Source organism: Alosa sapidissima, chromosome 21 (genome assembly GCF_018492685.1).
Source record: "Alosa sapidissima isolate fAloSap1 chromosome 21, fAloSap1.pri, whole genome shotgun sequence".
Taxonomy (NCBI): Eukaryota; Metazoa; Chordata; class Actinopteri; order Clupeiformes; family Clupeidae; genus Alosa; species Alosa sapidissima.
In genome coordinates, this window is record NC_055977.1 from 9306151 (window position 1) to 9330278 (window position 24128).

General features: G+C 44.4%; 1 protein-coding gene across 1 annotated transcript in view; it reads left to right on the top strand.

The window, feature by feature from the left end:
- The first annotated feature begins 3050 nt into the window (after positions 1–3050).
- Positions 3051–24128, top strand: part of syt11a (synaptotagmin XIa) — a 26523-nt gene continuing 5445 nt past the window's right edge. The window contains exons 1-2 of the mRNA XM_042075823.1: positions 3051–3368; positions 19843–20849. Of these exons, the coding sequence (XP_041931757.1) occupies positions 3335–3368; positions 19843–20849 (1041 nt within the window). The 5' untranslated portion in view covers positions 3051–3334. The remainder of the gene's footprint in view (positions 3369–19842; positions 20850–24128) is intronic.

Here is a 24128-nt window from a genome sequence, read left to right on the forward strand (position 1 = left end):
ATGAGTTTGTAACCACCACGCATTCACTCACAAGTGTGTACTCCTGTTTCTTGCACTTTTCAGTGTACATTCAGGCAGATTGTGATTTTTGTATTTGGTGGCATTATCTGATTCTAAAACTGTACACACACTCTTAAAACAGTGTGCTGAAAACAACACAACTTGCGTTGTTTTTAACACATCTCTGTGTCCAGATAGGGACAATACAGTTTGTGTTGTTTCCTTTTTTTATTTTTATAAAAATATTATGTTTTTATAACACATCTCTGTGTCCAGATAGGGACAACACATTTGTTTTAAGAGTGCATACACATACACAAGGACTAGGACAACACATCAAACTAAGCACTAAATATTCATGACATGACAATGATTTTCCTATTTCTCATCATCCAAATGTTTGATGCCATATCTAAAAGGATTGTGGTTTACTAGTATCAATATGTATGTGACATACAAGCTTACAGCAAGGCTGCTGGGGAAAGTATACTGCTCAAAAAAATTAAGGGAACACTTCAATCATACACTGGATCGGTACTCTGACACTGTTTGGTTCTGAGCACAAGTAAAACTTTTGAGACGAGTGTTTTATTTTGCAAGAACTGTCAGACATTCTGTGAATGTAGTTTGAGAATGGAGAAAAGGGTGGAAGGTTTCAAAAAATGTGTTTTAACAATTGAGGAAAACCGTAAGTGTTCCCTTAATTTTTTTGAGCAGTGTAGTTTTCTCCGTCACTGTCCCGTGCTGTAACGGTTGCTGGGGAGAGCTGGACCGAAGTGCAAGACAAGTAGCGGCGAGGCAAGCGTGGAGCAAACAGGATTCTTTGATCAAACTTAGAAAACCGTGATACAAACAACAACCTAACAACATCAATGACCGAGGGGAGACAGAGGGTTTAAATACACAGGGGTTAACAGGGCACAGGTGAACAAGGAATAAGAGACAGGTGAAAACCATAATTAAACTAAAAGACTAGGATCAGGTGAGGGGCGGAGACACTGGCACAGGGAACAGAAACAAAGAAAGGAGCACATGGCACAAGACACAGGAAGTAAACAAAGCAAACAGGAAGACACAAGAGTAGCAGGCATGATGGTTATGGTTATGGATATGGTTATGGGATTTGGCAGATGCTTTGGCTCAAAGCGACATACAAATGCAAAACAATATAATACTTAAATTTAACAGTGAATAATTTAAGATGTTGGTCAGACTATATTAAGGAGAATAGCAATAATAAACAACAATGTCAATTAAATCAATAGCCTATAATGCAATAAACTATGAAAATAAAGGAAAAAAGCGATAATAAACACTAATGTCCATTCAATCAATAATATAATAACAATAACAATAGCATGGTAAGACTGGAGAATATCAATAATAAACAACAATATCAAATGAATCAACCGCCTAATGAATATAAACAAATTATAACACATAAGAAGCGCTTAATGAACTAAGTGCATGTTGAACAGATATGCCTTTAGACTCTTGAAAGACCCAAACTATTACAGGAGAGCACTGGGCAACTCATTCCACCAACATGGAACTACTGAGGAAAATAGTCTTGAATTTGAGCTAGTGTTTATGACTGGTCGACACAACACAATCTCATCAGAAGACCGCAGTGGACGGTTGGGGATGTACATCTTAATCATTGAATTAAAATAACAGGGAGCATATCCAGTCAGTGTCCTATAGGCCAAGGTGAGAAATTTAAATTAAATTCTGGCTACTATAGGGAGCCAGTGGAGAGTAACTAGAAGAGGAGTTACATGTGTCCTTTTTGGCTGATTGAAGACCAGGCTTGCTGCAGCATTCTGAATCAGCTGTAATGGTCTTAATACACAAGCAGGTAGCCAGGTAGCCAGCTAATAATGAATTACAATAGTCATTCCAGCTTGGAGATGACCATGGCCTGAACAACAAGTTGTGTGGAATCTTGTGTCAGATAAGGTCTGATCTTCCTAATGTTGTAAAGGATAAACTGACATGATTTTGCAATTGAAGCATGTAGCTCAGAGAAGTTAAGTCTTACACTCTGGAGTGATGGAGTAATCACAGAGACTTTCTAATGAGACACAGCACTCAAAAAATCCTCCATAGAAATGCATGGGGCTAGTTTGTAACGCCAATATGGCCGTTGTCTACACATACCCCTTCCTCAGCAAAACGTCGATATGTGAATACATTGAGCCAATCATGTGATGTTATGTGAATACTTTGAGCCAATCATATGGTATGTTGTGAAGATATCTTGCCAATCATGTCTTGTGAACTCGCTGCTGGAGCAAGATTGGTGTTACATGTGTGAAGCCTTGCGTACGCGCATTTCTGCTGAGTAGGATGCCGATGAGTGCCCAAAAAGCGTTGCTCTATGGCCGCCGAGTGGAGGGACTTGCCTAAAAGGACTTTGGTAATCATCACAATTTGAGCAGAATTGTATTTGTTTTTTATGAACCAATCAGACTGCTGATGTACCAGTAGAAACGTTGGGAGAAACTATCCTGTCAAAAGCTTGTTTCAGCCTCTTTATTCAACTGTTGTTTGTCTTCGGGGCAATAACAGACGTGATTAGGTGATGGAGGAGAGAATGGTGTCATGACAAGGACAGTGGCATTAACTGGGTGATCACTAGATGGTGTTAATTCTCCAGGTTGTATATTTATTGCTTTTGTACAACAACCTACGCAACCTGTCAAGAGCCTTACAATCTCTGTTACATTAATTAATATTATTGGGGTAAATAGTGGGGGGTCGTAAGTTCTTATTGGGAGGCTAAGGGTTCAGACTCAATTACTGTGTCTAATAAACTGAAGTCACAATTTGAATGTAGAAACCCCATTTAAGCATGTAGCTTCCTGCTATGAGATCACTTTTTACAAACAATACAAGCTGTACACGGCCGCTGCACACATGGGTTGTGCATACATTGACGCTGACGAGGATGTCACTGGAATTAGCCTATTAAATGAATTCTAGCACCAGGGGGGCGGCGCTAAGATGTCTTCCACTCCACTCCTCGGGTACCAGTCTCGTGCCGCAGCCGCTCCAAGCACCACTGAGATCGGACGGAGGAGGAGAGGACGAGAGCGAGCACGGGCGCGTTCATGAGCGCATCCCTTAGGAGGACGCAACAACTACTGGGACTGCTAGCAAAACAGGACTGCTCAACCCTGACGGTCCAACAACCGGGCGTTTTACTGACCGGGAGAATTAGAACAAAAACAAAGTATCATTCATGGAAATAAAATAAACATCCGGTTCATTTTATTTTTTATTTTGTTTTTTGTTTGTTGTCTGATCGGAAGACAAACGCCGGAGTTCCAAAATGGCTGAAATGACCAATTTAAGACCAACCTATGGTAAGTGGTCGCGTTTATATTCTAGCAAATGGCCGCATGGGTCAGTCAACATTATGGCTATTACAATTCCACATAGGCTACCATTTCATACACCGAAGAGGCGTTATAGCCTAGTCACTGTCTAGAGACATATAGCCTAATGGCATTGTGTCCATCTATCGCCTGACTTCACGGTGTAAACAGGCCATGTTTTGTAGCCTATGACGGTTTTGGCTGCGAAATGTCACTGGCTAGCTGTGTTTGGTTAGACGAGATTTCCATGTCCCGCATAGGCCTTTGGCTATTAATATTTAATTCAAGCTGACTTAAAATCGTTGACTGAACACAATGCTGACTCGTCTGTGTGTGGAGCTAGTACTGCAAAGTTAAACCTTTGTATTAAGCAAATTATTTAATAATAAAAAAGGTTTGTTTGCTCGTTCCATTACTCGTTTGGGATAGGCTGGGCTGCCAGTGAAGTTGGGACGTTTGTTCTTAAACTTTGATGGGTATAAGGGTTGCACTTGTATAGATAATTTACATAGTAAAAGTGGTTAAAATAACACGAGTGTGTTAGAGAAATTGTTTGGTCAGGCATGATATTTCAGCGTGTTTTGAATGCGTTTGAGTCATATTGGGATGCTTTCGTCGTGAATTCCACATTCCATTTTAACTGCTGGTCGTCAGAATGCGTGATGTACAGGTTACATTGTGCTGATGCACGGCAGCTTTGACAGGTTAACGGAGATGAGTAAGATGTTTTTCCTAAGAACGCACAGGGCTCTCAAACAGATGGAGGGTTTGGGTGCGCGCGGCCTGCTGCGCTCATGCCGCCTCCAATTCTCTAATGGCGATAACTGCGTGTGGGTTGGGGAGGATGACGTTATGTCTATTCCCGGTGCTAGGCATCAACCGGCTCTGCTCTGCTTTTGTTTTAGTAAAGCAGCCTTCAATGGATAGGATAGTCTGTGTCATGTTGCGTCAAAAATATTTGCCGTCTTTTTGTCTGCATCCAAAAGAATCAGTAGCTATGAATTACATTACACCTATTCGTATTGTTTGTTTTTCACTTTTCACTGTGACAGGTTAGAAACGATTGACATCAGACAGAAAAAACAAAATTAGGTTGAAGTTCGCTCAAGATAATAGGTCTGCGTTTTCCCTCAGAAAATGTCTTGTCAAGATCATCACACTACTACTGGTAGGGATAAGTTATGCAACGTGACAACCGTCAGTCATAACGAATACCCCAACCGTTACTGCAGTTATCAGCTGAAAGGGGTGAAATGAACAACATTTCTACAACCATAAGAATTATATAGTAATGCTGTAATAATAATAATAATAATAATAGGCCTAATCACCATCATCATCACCATATTCTTTGTGGTGACCTTTTTGGTCAGTAGTATTAATAATCCCTACTGATATGGAATATAGTTTAATCAAAAATCTATTTAGGTTTAATCACTAGGCCCTACATGTGGGCCTACAGAGGACGGATTGATAGTGGAATGCTTTGCAGCAGTACAGAGCACATGCAGTTTCCCTTGTGTTTCTGGGGCGGTAGTGGCCACTTAAGGATATGTCTGCTAACAGACAGACAGACAGGATGTCTCTGAGGGCTTTTTGTGACTGTACTCATTTGGTCTTTGTGTTCACTGTTTCCTGGATCGTGCTTTCAATCTTTTTTTCTCTTTCCAGTTAAATGAACCCTTTTACCCCAACTCACACTGTCTCCGGAGTATTAGGCCCATACACACCATATTTTCAGGGTTTATTACAGTTATCTATATGTGTATGTGTATGTATATATGCTATAAATACATAATGTATATTAAACATTATGTAGAATAGTAATTTGCTCATTTATCAAAATTTGCATTCTTCTGTCAGACTCTTCATGCTACCATGGTAACAAATAATAACTCATTTGTTCTCCAGAAAGTTTGTTTTGTGTTGTCATGTGTTCCGGAACAGAAGTGCTGCGTTGTGATAGGCTGGCAGCTGGAGGTGTGAATAAGGGGTGTGATGATGTAAAAGGACCAGGGTCAGGTATTTTTAAGAGCATTGCTGTAGTTGCTTGGAAGGGATGCCATAACGTGGGTGTGTGGCATGTGTGGTGTGTGGAAATGTTGGCAGACATACCAGGGTGCGTCGCCCACCTTGAGGATGTCTGTGAGCACGAAGAAGACAACATTACAGCTTATACCAGGGCGTGGGTGTGTAGCCTCCTCAGGACCATTTATGTCTGGCCCTGATACAACCAGTGTCCGGTCCAGAGGCTGTCACCATCCGCACAGGTCTACTTTGTAGGTAGTTAGTTAGTTAGTTAGTTAGTTAGTTAGTTAGTTACTTTATTGTCCCTTAGTGGAAATTATTTTTTTTACAGATCTGTACTATAGCGCCATCACATCACATTCCATCTACTTGATACTGATGGGCTGGTAGTTCTGCATTGAAACCATATAATACACAAGAGCTTGTGAAGTTTCATCACCATTCTAAATTAATACACCAATACATTTTAATGAACCTTGGTGGTCTGTGTAACCATAGTAACAGAAGCCCAGCAAACTGAGTAAACAGAATGAGGATTCTCAGAGTGTTCAGAGTCTTCCTCTTCAGAGTGCTGTTTTCACCACCACTTGCCTTAAAGATTGTTATGTCCAGACTTCAAATGATGAAAAACAAATATGCTTTAAGAATGTGTGATGTTACAATTGGCCATGACTATTAATTTAATTCAGTTCAATTCAGTTAATCTAGTTCCTGGTTTTGGTCTTGTACGATGTGTTTTCTTTACACACATGCAAAAACACACACACATACACACACACACACACACACACACACACACACACACACACACACACACACACACACACACAAAGACACAGACACTCTTACACACACACATACACACACACACACACACACACACACACACGCACACAGTGGGCTTTCCTGTCCTTTTGTGATGTAACAGAAAATCCTTTTGTCCACCTTCTCAGACAGGCTCTCGGTCGTGCAGGGCTTACGTCACTTTGTACTGCACATCGTTTCTTGGTGTTTTATGCCCCAACGTTGTCTTCAAGGCAGCGCTGCCTGGTTAAGGTTAGGGTTAGGATAAGGTGCCTTTAAGTCAACGGTGGCAGCGCTGCTTGGAAGACAACGTTGGGGGCATAAAACACCATCGAGCACTGTACATCTGGCTTACCCCACGAGTTCACACTCTCAACCACCTGCCTTGCATGTCTGACCTTCAGAATATCTCCAATTCACATAGCTAATACCCAACTAAAATGACAGCACATTGGCTTAGGCAATACACACTCAAATTCACGTTTCATTGTGTTCACTGGAATAATGTTTTTTCAGGGGGACTGGAGGGGGGGGGGGGGGGGGACTGATGGTAATCCTTAACCCCTAACGGTGTTACACATTACAGTAACTCTGTATCTGATCTGTAGACCTGGTTTTAGTCAGTAGTTACAACCATGGAAACTATAGTCAAATCTTTTAGTTGTCTATTTAATAAACAAAATTGTGAAAATGATATTCAAGGCTGACTCTGTAAATCACCTTGACTTGTTCTTATGGTATTACCCTATACACATAAAACCCGTAGTTACATGAACAATATTTTTTTCTGTTTTCATTCTGGTACTTATTTTTTGTGCACTCTGTATATCATTTGTTTGTCATTAGGAGGATCTACCGGTACATGTTGCTCTATGGCGGTATAATATGTATTTATGTGCTATGAATGTCTGATAAAAAGCATTTAAATATTTTTTTCGAAAAGCATCATAGCCAGTTTTCTCTGGTTCAACCCCAGAGGTTGTTTACACCAACGCAGGTTATGTCTAACCGCTTTAGTGTCACAGCAACTGTTTGTTTGACAATTTTTGTCATGGGCCTCAAGGTGCAGGGCTTAAATTTCACTGCGGGATTGCGGGTATTGCGCATAATTTGTTCAAGTCCCGCAACTCTAGCCATCATAATGCGAGAAATTCCCGCATACACTTTTACAGCCTGTCTGATGACGTTAATATAGCCAATCATTAAGTGGCGTGAATGCGGTGCTATTGACCGGACTGATCAACTACCGAGTTGAATTGAAAATAGCCTCATGCAGACGCACACACACACGGAGAGAGAGCGAGAGAGAGAACCACTTTGCGCTTACGCAAATAGGCTACGCTACCATGGCAAACTTTTACATCTGGAAAGAGCCCCTTGGTAACTATCCTGCTAGCTCAGGTCACGTCAACACTTGATCCCAGAAAGATTGTCTTCGACATGTTAGTTTTTTGAACATTTATTGTATCTAATGACATAGAAAACATAATGATTTGCATACACATACCGCACTATGCACAACTTTTATTCACTAGCGACTATAGCCTAAAACCGTCAGGTTGAAGGGGGGCTAATTACTCCATAGAATTACTCTCACGTATTTTCTTAAAGTGACAGGCACTCAATTACACCTACTCATCAGCAATGTGCACTCAATTGGACCTACACACCACATTAAAGATATGCCTAAGTGTTATAGGTTAAACGTCAATATGAGGCATTCAAATTACTAAATATGTTTAGCTACTAGTAATTACTAGTAAAATGCTATACTTTAAAAAAATGCATTATTAAATAAATACACTCTATATGAATTCAAAAATATATGATAGAAACATATCACATAAGCTATCATTTTCAGTGTGTGTTTGTGTGTGTGGAGAGAGTCAAGCAGAATCTAGGATGTCCACTGTTGTGAATGATCCCACTACAGTATATATTACTGATGACGTCAGGGTGGTGGGGGCCCCAAAATCAAACACTTTTTTTAAAAAAAGTATCGAAGTATTGAAATCGCAATTCTTGACTTGGTATCAGAATCGACCCCCCCCTCCCCCCCAAATTGTGTAAATCCCCCCTACATGAATAACCTAAGGGGGGAATTCCCCCCCATTTTGAAAAATGAATTTTAAGCCCTGAGGTGTTCTATATGAGCGTTCAAAAGCTCATAGCATCTGCACAGTTAGCACGTGACAACCATGTATTGATCTTTACTGTAAAGACCCAATAAGCTACAAATGCTGTTTGATGATGGTAAATACATTACAGAAAAGGCGTTGAATCTTTGAGACATTGAGTTCTCACAGTAGCCTAGGGGCAGCCGTGGCCTACTGGTTAGCGCTTCGCACTTGTAACCGGAGGGTTGCCGGTTCGAACCCCGACCAGTAGGCACAGCTGAAGTGCCCTTGAGCAAGGCACCTTACCCATCACTGTTCCCCGAGCGCCACTGTTTTTGCAGGCAGCTCACTGCGCCGGGATTAGTGTGTGCTTCACCTCACTGTGTGCTGAGTGTGTTTCACTAATTCACGGATTGGGATAAATGCAGAGACCAATTTTCCCTCACGGGATCAAAAGAGTATATATACTTATACTTTACAATATACTTATTACTTACAATATACTGTATGTATACAGTCATTGGCTAGTACAAATGTCAACTTTGATGAGTGCCTCTGGCCAATGATGGTGGCATGTTGGAAGTGTAAATGTGAATATGTCTTATGTCACATATGCATCTCGAAGTACACAGCCATTCAAGTACCAGCCGTTTTCATATTATAAGTATATTGTTGTTGGGAATTTCAGTGCAAATGATGGCATTCGAATCCGTATGTAGGGTGTGTGTGTGCGTGTGTATGTATGGAGGAGCATGCTCTTGAGGCCATCGCTGTCTGTAGTGGTGTTTGTGTGTGTGTGTATGTGTTTGTGCGTATGTATATGTGTGCGCGCGCGCGTGTGTGTGTATGTGTGTGCGTGCCCGCCCTGCAGCAACAGCAGTGCTGGTGGCTGCGGAACAACGGGCTGATTTATGTGTTGGTTGGCGCGTGGTCTGTGCGGGGTGACAGGCCCCTCTCTGTGCCCGTGTGAAATACGGCGCTGTGTCCCCACCGGAACAAGATATCTGCTGTCACCATACGTCTCCTCGCACCGCGGGGCGGAGAGACAAAGACCACTTCCCCCGCAGCACACGCGGCCACAATGGGACATGCAGAAGGAACGACGATGTGTGTGTGTGTGTGTGTGTGTGTGTGTGTGTGTGTGTGTGTGTGTATATGTGTGAATAACGAATGTGTGTGTGTGTATAAGTGTGTGTGTGTATATGTGTGTGTGCGTGTGTGTGTATGTGTGAATAACGTGTGTGTGTGTGTTTGTGTGTGGGTGGGTGGGTGTATGGCAATGATGCTTTTCTAGGAGCTTTTGCTACCTTCAGTATTTGGCCAAATAGAAATATTCTGGCAAATAGAATTTGGAAACATGAAATGCTTCTGAAACCTGAATTAATTCCTGAATTCCTGAATATATCTGATATATACTGAACAGACACACCCTTTTATCCCGTGGTGATTGTGGCTGGTTCTCTCTGATGAACGGACCACTTGTGGTGGATTAGGCAGGCTAGCGAAGGGCTTCAGAGCGTCTTTAATAAAACTCTCTCCTCAATTTAGGAGATTTGAGTGTTGATTCCGACTGCTTGAATAAAGCCTGATGGCGGGAGTGTGTTTCTGGAAACCGGCTGGGTTCTGAGTTCCGTCTTAGAGCTGTTTGGGTTCTGACGGCTGGGTTCTGAGTTCCGTCTTAGAGCTGTTTGGGTTCTGACGGCTGGGTTCTGAGTTCCGTCTTAGAGCTGTTTGGGTTCTGACGTAACTCGGATCACTCCAAACAAACACCAAAGCCCACGCTCTTATTGTGATGATGCGTCACCCATTTATCCTTTTTATTCTCTTCTTTCATCCTCCCATCAGCTCTCTTTCTTTCTTTTAGCGCCTTCCCGTCCTCTCACTCTCTCCTCTTGTCTCTCCTCATCCTTTGCTTCTTCCCCTCCTCTCTTTTCCTCTACTCTGTTGTCTTTACTTCTCCTCTGCCCATTCTGTCTATTCTTCTCTTTTCTTCTACTCTTTCTGTCATCTCCCCTCCTCTCTCCTCTCCTCCTCCCTCTCCTCTCCTCCTCTCTCCTCTCCTTCTCCCTCTCCTCTCATCTTTCCTCTTCCTCCCTCTCCTCCTCCCTCTCCTCTCTCCTCTCCTCTCCTCCTCCCTCTCCTCTCTCCTCTCCTCCTCCCTCTCCTCTCTCCTCTCCTACTCCCTCTCCTCTCCTCCTCCCTTTCCTCTCATCTTTCCTCCTCCTCCCTCTTCTCACCCACACACTCTCATCCTTCTTTTCCTCCATTAATCAGACAAAAGCGTCATTGCTCACTGATGAGGAGTGTAATTTAGCTTATTTATCACATCCGCTCTCAAGCACACACACACATTTACCACGCACTAGCACACACACACACACACACACACACACACACACTAATACACACACACCACATTCACCATTCACACACATTTAACACACACTAACACACACACACACACACACACACACACACACACACACACACACACACTCTGCTGGCACTTTGTGAGCATATCATGACATTGTTTAAAAGGCAGTGATGCCTTGATGACTGGCAGAGCTCGTGGTTGTGTAGGCAATGCTGTTAACTGATGGTGGGTCTGAATAAACCCCTCTGCACACAATTGAAGCTGAATTATTTATTCACCATGTCGTTACCTGCGCCACTAGAGAAGTGCCCTTGTGGACACCCCCCAGATTGGGACTGGCATGGATAATTAATGGGCCAATTACCTAGAGGACAGTTGAGTGCACTCATTGGTGGCCCACAAGCCTGCTGACTGGACTGGTTCAGGTCCAGGTTTGGACCAGATTAGGGTGGGGTCCGTCCCCCAGGTCAAGAGGAAGATGACAGTGAGGTCATCTGTCAGACACCAACTCCAGCTGAATGTGTGATTATGGGTTCTCTCTGGTCATCATCTGTGGTTACTTTGTTTTGATTTGTTACTCTCTCTGCTTGTCTCTATCTCTCCTTCTCTCTCTCTCTCTCTCTCTCTCTCTCTCTCTCTCTGTCTCCCTTCTCCCTCCTCTCTCTCTCTCTCTTTCCTTGTCTCCCCGATGGAGGGTTCGTTGCCAAGCGACGGGAGCAGCTGGCTTCAGAACAAGCATCCTCCAAAAAAAAAGTGACATCATCTGCCTCTTAGTGGCCCCAGGGATCCAGGGACCAGCTCAAGGGGGGTGGGGGTTTTGGAGTATCTTGAGGACAGAAAGGAAAAACAACATGGACGGAAAGAAAGAGAAAAAAAACAACAACAAAAAAGACAGAAAGAGAAAAAGAAAAGAAAGAAAAGAAAGGCAGCGAGATAACCAGAGGCTACGTGAGTCACGTTCGGCTTCAACACTAGAGAAAGCGAGCGGTGTTGCGGTTTTGTGAAATGCATCACAAACGCCACGGCCGTGGGGCGCACCGCTCGGCTTCATGGGATAGCGAGCAGCGTCCTTGGATGACTGAGCACTAGAGGGTGGGGGCTACTGAGGCTTTCAGACTGCATTACCAAACCTTTCCATTTACACACCTCTACACGTCTCTTTTCCCCATCATCTTCTTTCTCTTTCTTCATCTCGCTCTTTCTCTGTCTGTCTTTCTCTTCCACACACACACACATACTCACACAGACACACACACATACTCACACAGACACAGACACACACACATACACCATTTTCCGTGTGATCTTGCTGAAGGAGAGAGAGAGACTTACTATGCATCATGCACAATCTGGGTGTGTCTTGTAAGATTTCTTATTGAACTAAAATAACCTGCCAATGCACCGCATGTGTGTGTGTGTGTGTGTGTGTGTGTGTGTGTGTGTGTGTGTGTGTGTGTGTGTGTGTGTGTGTGTGTGTGAGGGTGTGCCACTGAGTTTGCTGGCTGGTGTAGTAGCAGAAGCCAAATCATAACAAGCTTGTATTATAGTTAGTTAAATTATACCAGGAATATTCACTGTGCACAGTGTCTCAGACAATATTTTATATTAAAGTATATATATTTTATTTTTTAATAAAAATAGCCAAATGTCTATTTTTTATTTTTAGTCTCATGTATGGGGTGCTTCCAATTATCTAGTGATGTGCTGGCAGCTGTAGATGTCACCTGAGGCTCTCAGTACACGCACACAACACACACACACACACACACACACACACACACACACACACACACAAGCATACACACACTCACCATGACACGCACGCAGCAGAGAGTTGGATTAGGTGCAGGAAGAGGGAAGTTTGGCAGAGAACATCTATACAACAAGTGTGGGCATGGAGACAAGAGAGAGAGAGAGAGAGAGAGAGAGAGAGAGAGAGAGAGAGAGAGAGAGAGTGTGTATGTGTGTGAGGGTGTGTGTGTGTGTGTGTGTGTGTGTGTGTGTGTGGGCATGTGTGTGTACATGTGTGTGTGTGTGTATGTGTAAGAGAGAGAGAGAGACAGGCAGCCAGAACTACTGAGACCTCATTATGGTTGTGATCATTATGTTGTACATTGAATACACCCTATTCCTATCTACTGTACTTTCTCTTTCTCTCTCTCTCTCTCTCTCTCTCTCACACACAGAGACACAGGGATTTATGCGATATCTTCTGTTTCTCTTTCACGTGGCTTTCATCAGCACTGCAGCTCCAGTGCCCTTAACTCTCGACATGAGGAAGGTCATCAATACAGAGAGGGAGAGAGATGGAGAGAAGAGAGAGAGAGAGATGGAGAGAAGAGAGAGAGAGGGAGAGAGATGGAGAGAAGAGAGAGAGAGATGGAGAGAAGAGAGAGAGAGGGAGAGAGATGGAGAGAAGAGAGAGAGAGATGGAGAGAAGAGAGAGAGGGAGAGAGATGGAGAGGGAGAAATATGGAGAGGGAGAAAAAGGAAGTTGGAGATGGAAGGAAATAGAGAATGTGAATGAGAAAGATAAAGAAAGAGAGAGGGGGAGTATGAGGGAGAGAGAGAGAGAGAGAGAGAAAGCACCACAATATTTTAGCCAAACGATCTCTAGTATGATTAAATGTCAGAGATATTTCCGCCTATACAAGTGGGTATTTATGGCCATGCTGGCTTTCATCGCGTCCAGGCTGTGTTTGTGGCCGAGTGGATGAATGGCTTGAATCACCGGCTGTGCGCCGCTGTCATCCATCCCACAGACCCCCCCCCCGCCCGTCTGCCATCCCACCAGCCTCCCTTCCTGCCTGTACGGTTGTACTGCTGTGCTCAGGTAGGAAGTGAAGCACATTATGGGCATGCTCATGGAGGATGATGCATCACATCACATCGCAGTGCAGTGAAGTGCAGTGCAGTCGGGCTCTCCTCTCCTCTTCGCTCAGCTCACCTCAGTTCTCTCTCTCCTCTCTCTCTCTCTCTCTCTCTCTCTCTCTCCTCTCTCTCTCTCTCTCTGAGGGGCAACAGGGAGGAGACAGTCATCTCTCAACTCACTGCAGCATCAATACATGAATACTGCTTTCATGCACACAGATTAAGAGTTAAACTACGTTCTTTCTCAAGCAGCTCTGTTGCTTTCCTCTGAAGGGCATCACGTCTTTGTGGTGTTTATCAAGCTTGTCTGACTTGTATGTGTGTGTGTGTGTGTGTGTGTGTGTCTGTGGACTGGCTATCCCCTCATTCTTGACCCGGTGAGAGGGATTGCGGATCTCTGGCCGGCTTTTAAAGAGCCACTTGTGTGTGTGTGTGTGTGTGTGTGTGTGTGTGTGTGTGGCCATTCTAGAAGACATCCTGTTCTCATCTGAAGCCCAGGATTCCGAGGCCTGACGCAGAATTCCAATCAGGCTCGGCTGGCAGGGCCCGAGATGGGCCTCAGCGTTGCCACGGAGACCCCACTCCGGGGGCCGGCACAGGCCAACGAGGGAGAGGGAGAAAGGGAACGTAGAAACAGCAAGAGGGAGAGAGAGAAGGAGAGAGAGTGAAAGAAGAGAGAGAGAAAGAGAGACGAAGGCACAAACAACAAGCACAGCCGTGAGATAAACTGACAGAGATTACTGGAGAAGAGAGGGATGGAAAGAAAGAGAGGAGAATCAGGAAGGAGAGATGAGAGGAGGGATTACAGAAAGGAGAGGAGAGAAAGAGAGATCAGTAGCTGTGGTAACTAACGCCCCGTCACAGACACAGTTGATTGGATGCGGAGGAAGAGAGAGAGAGAGAGAGAGAGAGAGAGAGTGAGAGAGAGAGAAAGAGACATAGGGACAGCGAAAGAGAGAGTATTCACAGAGATGTGATTCACAGAGTCAGTCAGGAGAAAATTAGATTCTCCATGAGCCAAACACACAAAGCAAGCTGGCGTCCCTGTACACACTGCTAGATTCCAAAAGATAACCTCATTCAGACTCACCAGAGGCTTGTTTGCAGAGAGACAGAGAAGGAAAGGAGTAATTGTAATAAATGATACTAAATTATATTAATACCAATATATTGTATTTGATATAAAAGTCAAATTACAAAGGCAAACAAAAAGATTAAATCAGGGTGATGGTATAATAATGGTCATAAAACATATATTAGCTCTATTCCCTATGTTACATATAGGTAATATATGTGTGTGTACTGTATGTGTGTGTGACCAGTGTTTTCAGGAGAAATGGTGAGTGTTGTGAGTGTTCCTGAGGACAATCCTTACGGGCAGTAGAGATATCTGGTGTGTGTGTGTGTGTGTGTGAGAGAGAGAGAGAGAGAGAGAGAGAGAGAGAGAGAGAGAGAGAGAGAGAGAGAGAGAGAGTTTGTGTGTGTGTGTGTGTGTGTGTGTGTGTGTGTGTGTCTCCAACAGCACTCCTCCGTCTGTCAAACCCAATTAAGGTTGTTATTTTCAGCCGCTGCTATCTGAGGAGTTCTGCGATTTTTTGTCCCAACAACACTGAAATGTCAGCCCTGTTCATCTGTGCCAATCTCTGGGGTTCATTAAAGGATAGAGGAGAGAATGAGACACTCTGTGCCACATTCTGTCTGTCTCACACTCTCTCTCGCCCCTCTTCCCTACATATCTATCCCAGTCCAATTCAATTTATTATTTGTCCCAGATGGGCAATTTGTGTACATAACAAACATGAGACATGCAATAACGGAACATATAACAGTTGACAAAACATGTAATCAACTAGGCAACTTGCACCAATGCCTAGCATGAATAGTTAATACCGATAAGTTGATTACATCAATTACCTCCTCCTGATGTGTGTATTCACGCAGGCATAAATGGAGCTTTGTATCTTTTTTTTTTGCACCTTGTCTCACCCATTTCCCATCACACATTGGACCTAGTCAAGGGAACACGATAATACCTCATAACATGACGTACAGCACTTCTGCCGTTGTCTGAGCGGCCCTCTGTAGACGATTGCCTACCTAGCAACGTTCTAGTTTCAGGTAGGTTGCCTTGTTAAGGGTGCCTTTAACATACAGCACATTTGCATTCCCTCTCAACACTTTTGACTTTGCAAAAGCTTTGACTGTAAGCTATTATGAGGGAACACAAAGGTAATGTGAGGGAATGTAAATACAAACACTCCCTCTCATTTCCTCTTCCCTATCATTCCCTTAGGGTCTTGTTCATGGTATTAAATTAGCAGATTGATTTTGCTTCGGTTATTAAATGAGCTAAGATTAGACATTAAAGTTTTGCATTTTGCCCATCGGTTAAAATGAGGGGACCCTTTGTCGCTCCTCTTTTCTCTGACAAACGCAGAAGTGTCAGCCTCCCTGCTCCTCGGTGCTGAGCCTGACCTCTTAGACTCATTAGACGATAGAAGATGAGACAGTGCAGAACAAACACACGGACAGCTCAACTGTCTACGGCCCCCCACGGGACCTAAAGCTCTCAGGCACTGTGTCTGATTTCAGACGTGGGCCAGGCTGTTTAAGATTTGAAAATAGATAATTTTTATCGATAACAACTACAGAAGTGTCTGATAACTTCAGGCACAGACATGCTCCTTGCTTTAAGCCCTGCCTCCAGTGATTCCACTCTGGACTAAGCAGGCTAAGATCCTTGTGCGGTTCCACTGTACAGTACTAGACAGCTCAGTGATGCTTGGAGATCACACAGACCAGTCGTGTAGCACTGGTCATGGTACCACATCAGCAGGGTTCCGGAGGCTGGTTTCCTCTTAATTGGCCCTATAGCCTGAATAAATCAAGTTTCCCTCAGTGATCTGGAGCTTCTCTCGACTTCAGTCACATCTGAATGCATAAATCAGTTTCCCTTGGTGATCTTAAGCTGCTTTCAACTCGAGTTGCATCTCTTCTCGGTTCCTGAATTTCAATTCTGCATTTCAATCAGCATCTTCTTCTTTCACCCGACACCACCTGCTCTGGCAGAGCTGTGTCCCCAGCCAGCCTGTCTCTGGATGTTTGGCACAGGGTCTCTCTTCATCTTTATGAAGTTATTATGTCCTGATAAAAACAGGAAAGGAAATGAGTGTGAGAGAGAGAGAGAGAGATGGGCAGTGGGTTCAGGAAATGTTAGTTAGGTGCTTTATTAGGTGCTATGTTAACAGAAACATACGACATAGCGTCAGTCCACAATTATTACCCTCAGTGAGTTAGAGGTAAAAAATAATACACACACACACACACACACACACACACACACACACACACACACACACACACACACAAAAAGCGCACTGTGAGCACGGAGCCCAGTCTCATAGGATCAGAGCCGTATCAGCACCATATCTCGACGCTTCCAGTCTCATAGGATCAGAGCCGTATCGGCACCATATCAGAGCCAGATCCATATTCAATTCAGAGTCACATCCAGAGACGTTGCTGACCACTTCTGTTTGGATTCTGCTATTGCCAACGTCACATTTATTAGAACTCCCACTGTCCGGGACGCATCACAATGCTTTTGCGTTTACACTACAAAAGATATGAGGTCAAGTGCATCTCAGACCACCTCAGCAGAGGGTTTGAGTGATCGGATCACATTGCGTCTTGGCGATTATTTACATTTGTATTTACAACTGACCACTTGGGATCAGATCACCCAAGACGCATTTTAAATACAAATGGAAATGGGGTCATTCCCTATCTGGGCCAGATATGGGCCTGAGCCCTCACAGAGTTAGCGGCTATGGGCCTTTTGTTAGCCAGCTGATCGTCAGTATCGCATGAGCAGTCACACAACCAAATTACAGCTGCTTTGTTTTCGTATATTTGTTTAGCTTTGGGCAGCATGTAGCCATGTGGTTTAACAACAACAACCACAGCAGCAGCAACAACAACAACATTTAGCCCTGCCCTACATTTCCCCATCAATGTTTATTTATATCAGATACACAGACATGTTGTTCGGTCTCCCTTGGCGTATCAGGCTCTTGCTGTAGCAGTTGAGGTACTGGGTCACCTGCGGTGTGCAGAAAGGGAAGAAGAAGTTGATCCGAACTGATGTGTCCAGTATACAACCCTGATCCAAACTGAAGTCAAAGCAGGCATTACCGCATCCTCCTCACTGCTAACCGCTAGCTGCTAACTGGGTCACGAGCGGTCACTCACAAAGTTACCTGGATTAGCCAGTTAGCCAGTTACCTCACTTTGTAGTAGGGGAGACCGGGTATGGTTGTAACACATTTTTCTTCAGCACCTAAAACTACCATTTCTTTTAAAGCTACAGTTCTGGAACTTTTTGGCAAAGTAACCACATTTGTCTACTACAAGTGGCAACCATTTAAATCTCTTCAACTATATTACAGAATTTGTGAGATTATGACAAATACAGTGTGTACCTTTGTTACAACCTACCCCACTACTGGGGTAGATTGTAACACCTATTGGGGTAGATTGTAACAGGTACAAAAAAATGCAGAAAAACAATGGAATTCCATTTGATATACTGATTTATTGCATAAACAGGGTACACAAGGTGTGAAAATAGATTCACCAACATATTGTATACCATACAATCCGTTCTTCACATAGAGAATGAAGATCATATTAACGTTTTAAACTAAATATAAAAACCACAGCGTTTATACTTTTGTGTGTGTATGTATTTGTGTCTCTCATGGAAAGAGAGAGAGGGCTGAACAGTCACACACACAAAGATGAAATTAAACAGACATTAAATGGGTCTACTAGCCCCATTCCACAGGTTGTAACATATTCAAAAATTGTGTTACAACCTACCCCACCACTGTCATCCATTGTTTAGCTAGCTGTATTAGCATGGTGCTTTGACATTAGCAAGAGAGAGCTACACCATTCTTTACTAGAGAAACTATAGTTTGACCTGATGTAACTCATACAACTGTATCTACAATGGTAAAAGCACTAGAAAAAATAATTAAAAAAAAAAAAAAGTTACTTTCTTACCTCAGATGTTGAATTTTTCTCCTTACTCCGGGATAAATGGCACTAACAACTTGAAAATGTCCATGTGTGATCGTTAAGGAAGTCTGAGCAGTCAGAAACTGTCACATGGCTCATATCTTATCCCTGATTGGTGGAATTGGTGATGTTACAACTCTCCCCATGTTACAACCATACCCGGTCTCCCCTACAGCCCTGCTGTGTGGTGTGTGCACCATGCAGGTGTGGCTGGAAGATGTTGATCCAAACTGAAGTCAAAGCAGGCATTACCGCATCCTCCTCACTGCTAACCGCTAGCTGCTAACTGGGTCACGAGCGGTCACTCACAAAGTTACCTGGATTAGCCAGTTAGCCAGTTACCTCACTTTGTAGTACAGCCCTGCTGTGTGGTGTGTGCACCGTGCAGGCGTGGCTGGAAGATGTTGATCCAAACTGAAGTCTCCTGTCCACAGGCCTGATCCAAATCAAAGTCTGCACACCCAGCACCTGCCGTACTGCCGAACCGCCTCCCCCTCACCGCTAACTGCTAGCCGCTAACTGGGCCAGGCGTTCACCTCTTAACCAGGTCACTGTGGTTGTGTCCCAGCCGACGCCTTCATGACACTTCCTCTCTCACAGACACACACACACGCACACTAAAATACACACACGCAAACATTCATCTAGGACTCTAGGGCTGCAACTGATCTCTGCTTTCAACAGCTGTCTCATCCCCTGTCTGTCTCACATAGCCTTGTGTTGCTGTCTGTCTGTCTCTCTATGGGTTCACTCTGTCAAACACCTTCTCACCCCCTGTCACCTATATTTCCATATTTGCCTATTTTGAGAGAACAGTCTTGTACACATAAGGACAACAATATCCCCATGCCCACTGCCCTAAATGACCTCTTCCTGTCTTGTCTCCATGGTTATCAAGGTGTTGTTTGGTTCTTGGAAAGGATGTTTTCAGACGGATGTTATTGGATTTTGTAGATCGTTGTATAATGCTAGATTCAGAGTTTGGGCAGGTTCTGTTGGCTGCCTGTTGTATGGATCCAGCAGGTCTGGCATTCAGTTCTGAGCCTGGATCCATCCCAGAGTCCTTTGCTATCTTTAGTGCTTCCTCTCATCACGATCCTGTATTCTTCCTTTCTTTCTCTCTCTCTTTCTCATTTCATCCCTCTCTCTCTCTCTCTCTCTCTCTCTCTCTCTGTAACTCTCTCAGATGTCTCGCCGGTGTTGGCAGGCTTCCTAGGTGCCGGGGTGCTGGTCGTCTCGGTGACGGTCGCCGTGTTCCTGTGGACCTGCTGCCAGCGTCGCTACCGGCGAATGACAGGGGTCTACAAGCTGAACAGCGGGCCGTACGACCCCCCCGTGGACCCCCCCTATAAGTTCATCCATATGCTCAAGGGCATCAGCATCTACCCCGAGTCCCTCAGTGGCAGCAAGAAGATCGTCCGCGTGGGCCGTCGCCACGGCAACAGCGGGCCCTCGTCATCGTCCTCCTCGGCCTCCTCGTCGGCCACATCGTCTCTGACGTCGTCGTTGCGCGACTGGCGCTACAGCTTCGGCGGTGGCGGCGGTGGCGAATGTGGGCGCGGCCGTGGAAACGTGATGGTGGACGCCGATCCCGAGGGCGGCTTCCTCGGCGGGGGGGCGCACCTGCAAATGAACCCGCTGGTGCCCCCTTGTGGCGTGCCCAGACTGGAGCGGGCACTGCCCATCCGCGCTGACTACTGCTGCCTGGAGAGCTCGAGCGGTGGCAGCGGTGGCAGCGGTGGCAGCAGTGGCAGCGAGCCGGCCAGTAAGTCGGCCTCGCCCCACTGCACGGCCGCCCTGAATCTGGGCACGCTCAGTCTGGCCGTGGACTACAACTTCCCCAAGAAGGCGCTGGTGGTGACCATCATGAGCGCGCAGGGCCTGCCGGCAGTGGACGAGCAGGCGGGTAGTTCGGACCCCTACGTGAAGATGACCATACTGCCGGAGAAGAAGCATCGCGTGAAGACCCGCGTGCTGCGGAAGACGCTGGAACCCGTGTTCGACGAGACCTTCACCTTCTACGGCGTGTCCTACAGCACCCTGTCCGAGCTCACGCTGCACTTCCTGGTGCTCAGCTTCGACCGCTTTGCCCGCGACGACATCATTGGGGAGGCCGTCGTTCCCTTGACCGGCGTGGACCCCAGCACTGGACGCGTGCATATCAACCAGCCAATCACCAAGAGGAATGTTCAGGTATGTGCAGGAATGTTCAGCATGCGAAGCACGTGGGATGTGGGAGTGTAGGTATCTTTGTGTGTCTGTGTGTGTGGGTGTATGCATCTGTGCATGTGTGTGTTTGTGTGTTTGTGTGTACGCAAACAAGTTGAAAGAGAGATCTGATCGAGTGGAAAGTGTGGTGTGGAATAAATATTTGAGGGGGAAACGAGGACATTGCCAGAGATCAAGGAGAAGCAAATGGTAATGTTGGTGAACACCGATACCGATACTGATAAAAAGAATAAAGAATAGAGATGGAGAAGTTGTAAAAATAAAAAAGGGAAAAAGTATCAGAGAGCGTCAGAGATGAAACATAAAGGGGCTCATAAGGAAAACATGAAGGCAGAACTATCAGCACCGAGGTTTCCATCATGTATTATTTTGGCAGATTTAGTAGTCACGGCTTCAAGGAAGAGAGAGAGAGAGAGAGAGAGAGAGAGAGAGAGAGAGAGAGGGAGAACATATAAGATGATTAAGAGGGGGGTAGCTTAAAGAAAACCTCAATAAAACTTGATTCTGATGAGAGAGAGGAGAGAGACAGAGATGGGGGGAGAGAGAGAGAGGGGGGGATGCATTACTTACTTTATTTTAATACGTACCCTACTCCATGTCAAATATTTTTCTTGTTTTGATATTTTCATCATACTTTGGCAATATTGCAACTTTTACAGTCATGGCTATGAAATGTATTGAATTTGAATTTGAATTTGAGAGATAGAGGCGAGGGTACAGATAGAGAGAAAAGGAGAGAGGAGAGAGAGAGGGAGATAGATAGAGAGGGGGTAGAGGGAGATAGATAGATAGATAGATAGATAGATAGATAGATACAGTAGATAGATAGATAGATAGAGAGGAGGGATTAAGAGAGAGAGGGAGAGAGAGACAGATAGAGAGGGGGTGGAAAGAGAGGAAGAGAGAGATAGAGGGGGGTAGAGAAAGAGGGAGAGAGAGGGGGAGAGAGATATATATATAGAGAGGGGGTAGAGAGAGGGGGGTAGAGAGAGAGGGAGAGAGATAGATAGAGGGGTGGTAGAGAGAGAAGGAGAGAAAGAGCTTACAGTATGGCTGTAATATGAGGCTGATAACAGACTTGAAGACCATTATGACCACTGGGCCACAAGCACAGAGGAGGGACGTCTCCTGTTTTAATCATTCATGAGGTGGTGCATGAATAATGTATCAGGCCGTTGCAGGGAGTTAATGTAGACTGTTGCATATAGAGTCATTGTAGACGTCATATTTACACAGATGAACACTCTCACTGTACTTCAGCATTAGCATCTGCATGGCTACTGCACAGATATTGTTGCAGGCCAATTGAAGATACAATTTTGTGTGTATGTGTGTGTGTATGTGTGTGTGTGCATGTATGTGTGTTTGTGTGTGTGAGTTGTGTGTACTATAATCCGTCATAACTCTGTGTTATCTGAAAGAGCAGAGACATTCACACTGTCTAATGACACAAGCACACAAACAGGATGGACAGATGGTATGTGTGTGTGTGTGTGTGTGTGTGTGCGTGTGCGTGCGTGTGTGTGTGTGTGTGTGTGTGTGTGTGTGCGTGCCTGTGTGTGCGTGTGAGACCAGCGCAATAGAGCAGTGAAGGGTGAGAAGATAATCCCCGAAGAAACTAAACAAACAAACAAAAAATAACAGACTCAGCTTTGGTAGCCCGAGGAGACCTCTTCCTGTGCACATGCTGAGCAATGATGAAGACATAATGATAAAGACACTGTCATTCAGTGAGCAGCATACAAGTACATGATCACAGGCTAAATCAGAGGTGTGTTCAAGTTTGACAAACACTGGCGAACGTTCATGGAGTTGAGGACGTGACATGAAGACCTCCGACATGGCCCTCAAAGAATCGGAATCAGAATCAGTTTTTATTGGCATACTTACATATACAAGGAATTTTACTTCGGTAGGTGTTAAACTCTCTGTATATTCAATAGACATTTAGTAGTACAAATAGACATGTAGTAGTACAAATAGACATTTAGTAGTACAAATAGACATGTAGAAGTAAAACATTCAATAGACAATAGTAAAAAAGACACATACTGTACAATATAGACAACAATATACATGTAGATACATATCAACATATTAACATAATATACAAAATACAAGAATATACAAAAGGCAGTAGAATAGAGTAGAGAAGCATTCAGCAGCAATACAACACACCTATCGGAACTCCCCCTATTACCGTCGGTCCCGTATTTCCACCGTCTTGCGTGTATGTGTCACTTAATATCCATTTCTATACAAACCAAGACAGCGGACTCCTAAAGAAACGCAACCACCCACACCATAGGTGTATCTACATTAGCTATGTACCAAAAATGACATTTTACCGTGACTCAAAGAGCTGTAGACAGTGTTGTAAGGCTGCGTGTACACAACCGCTTGGAGCTCCAGTGGAATTTTAATTTCATGACGAGAATTCTCGGTCTAACCGTTCATGTGCCGTTGAAACGGTGTAAATAGGTGACCCATCACGCCAGCACTATAAACAAAATCGGATATTTCAGGCAGTAAATGCTCCCGTTAAGAACCAAACCAGATTTTGTTCAAATCTACACATCTATGGCTACTGAACTAGAAATGTAAGTTCATTTAGTAAATGTTATTTTGAAGTGTTAAAAAACATCGTTGTTTTAGAATTTCTGAACAAAAGTAGTGATAATTGGGGGTGTTACGATATATTACATCCCATAATCTCTGCTGATACTGGATCCAGTTGCTTTTTTAGTCCAGACAGAAACCCAACACACTTTATAGCCCATAACCTCTGCTCTGCTGAGAGAGGATCCATTGGCCTTTAAGTATGGACAGTAAATTACTCAGACATTATCTCTCTTTCTCTACCTCCCTCTCTCCCTCCCTCTCTCTCTCTCTTTTCCTCACTGTGAATGGCTTAAATGGAACCTATCTCCGTTTCTGTCTCCAACTCTGTTCCTGTGGAAACATGGTGGAATCGATCCCCCCTTCAGAGAAAAGGTGGAGAGAGGAAGCGGAGAGGAGACTTAATGAGACGAGGAGAGGCCCAGAGAAAGCACTCAGCGACGAGAGAGAGTGAGAGAGAGCGAGAGAGAAAGAGGGAGAGGCACTTAAAAGACAAACGCTAATACTAACGTTACTCAAATTAGCCTGGGAGCAACGGGAAGATGAGAGAGGGGTGGAGGAGAGTAAGTGGATCAGAGGAGGACAGCAAGTGGAGCTTAGTCTTTGTCTTGTGTTCATGTGCAT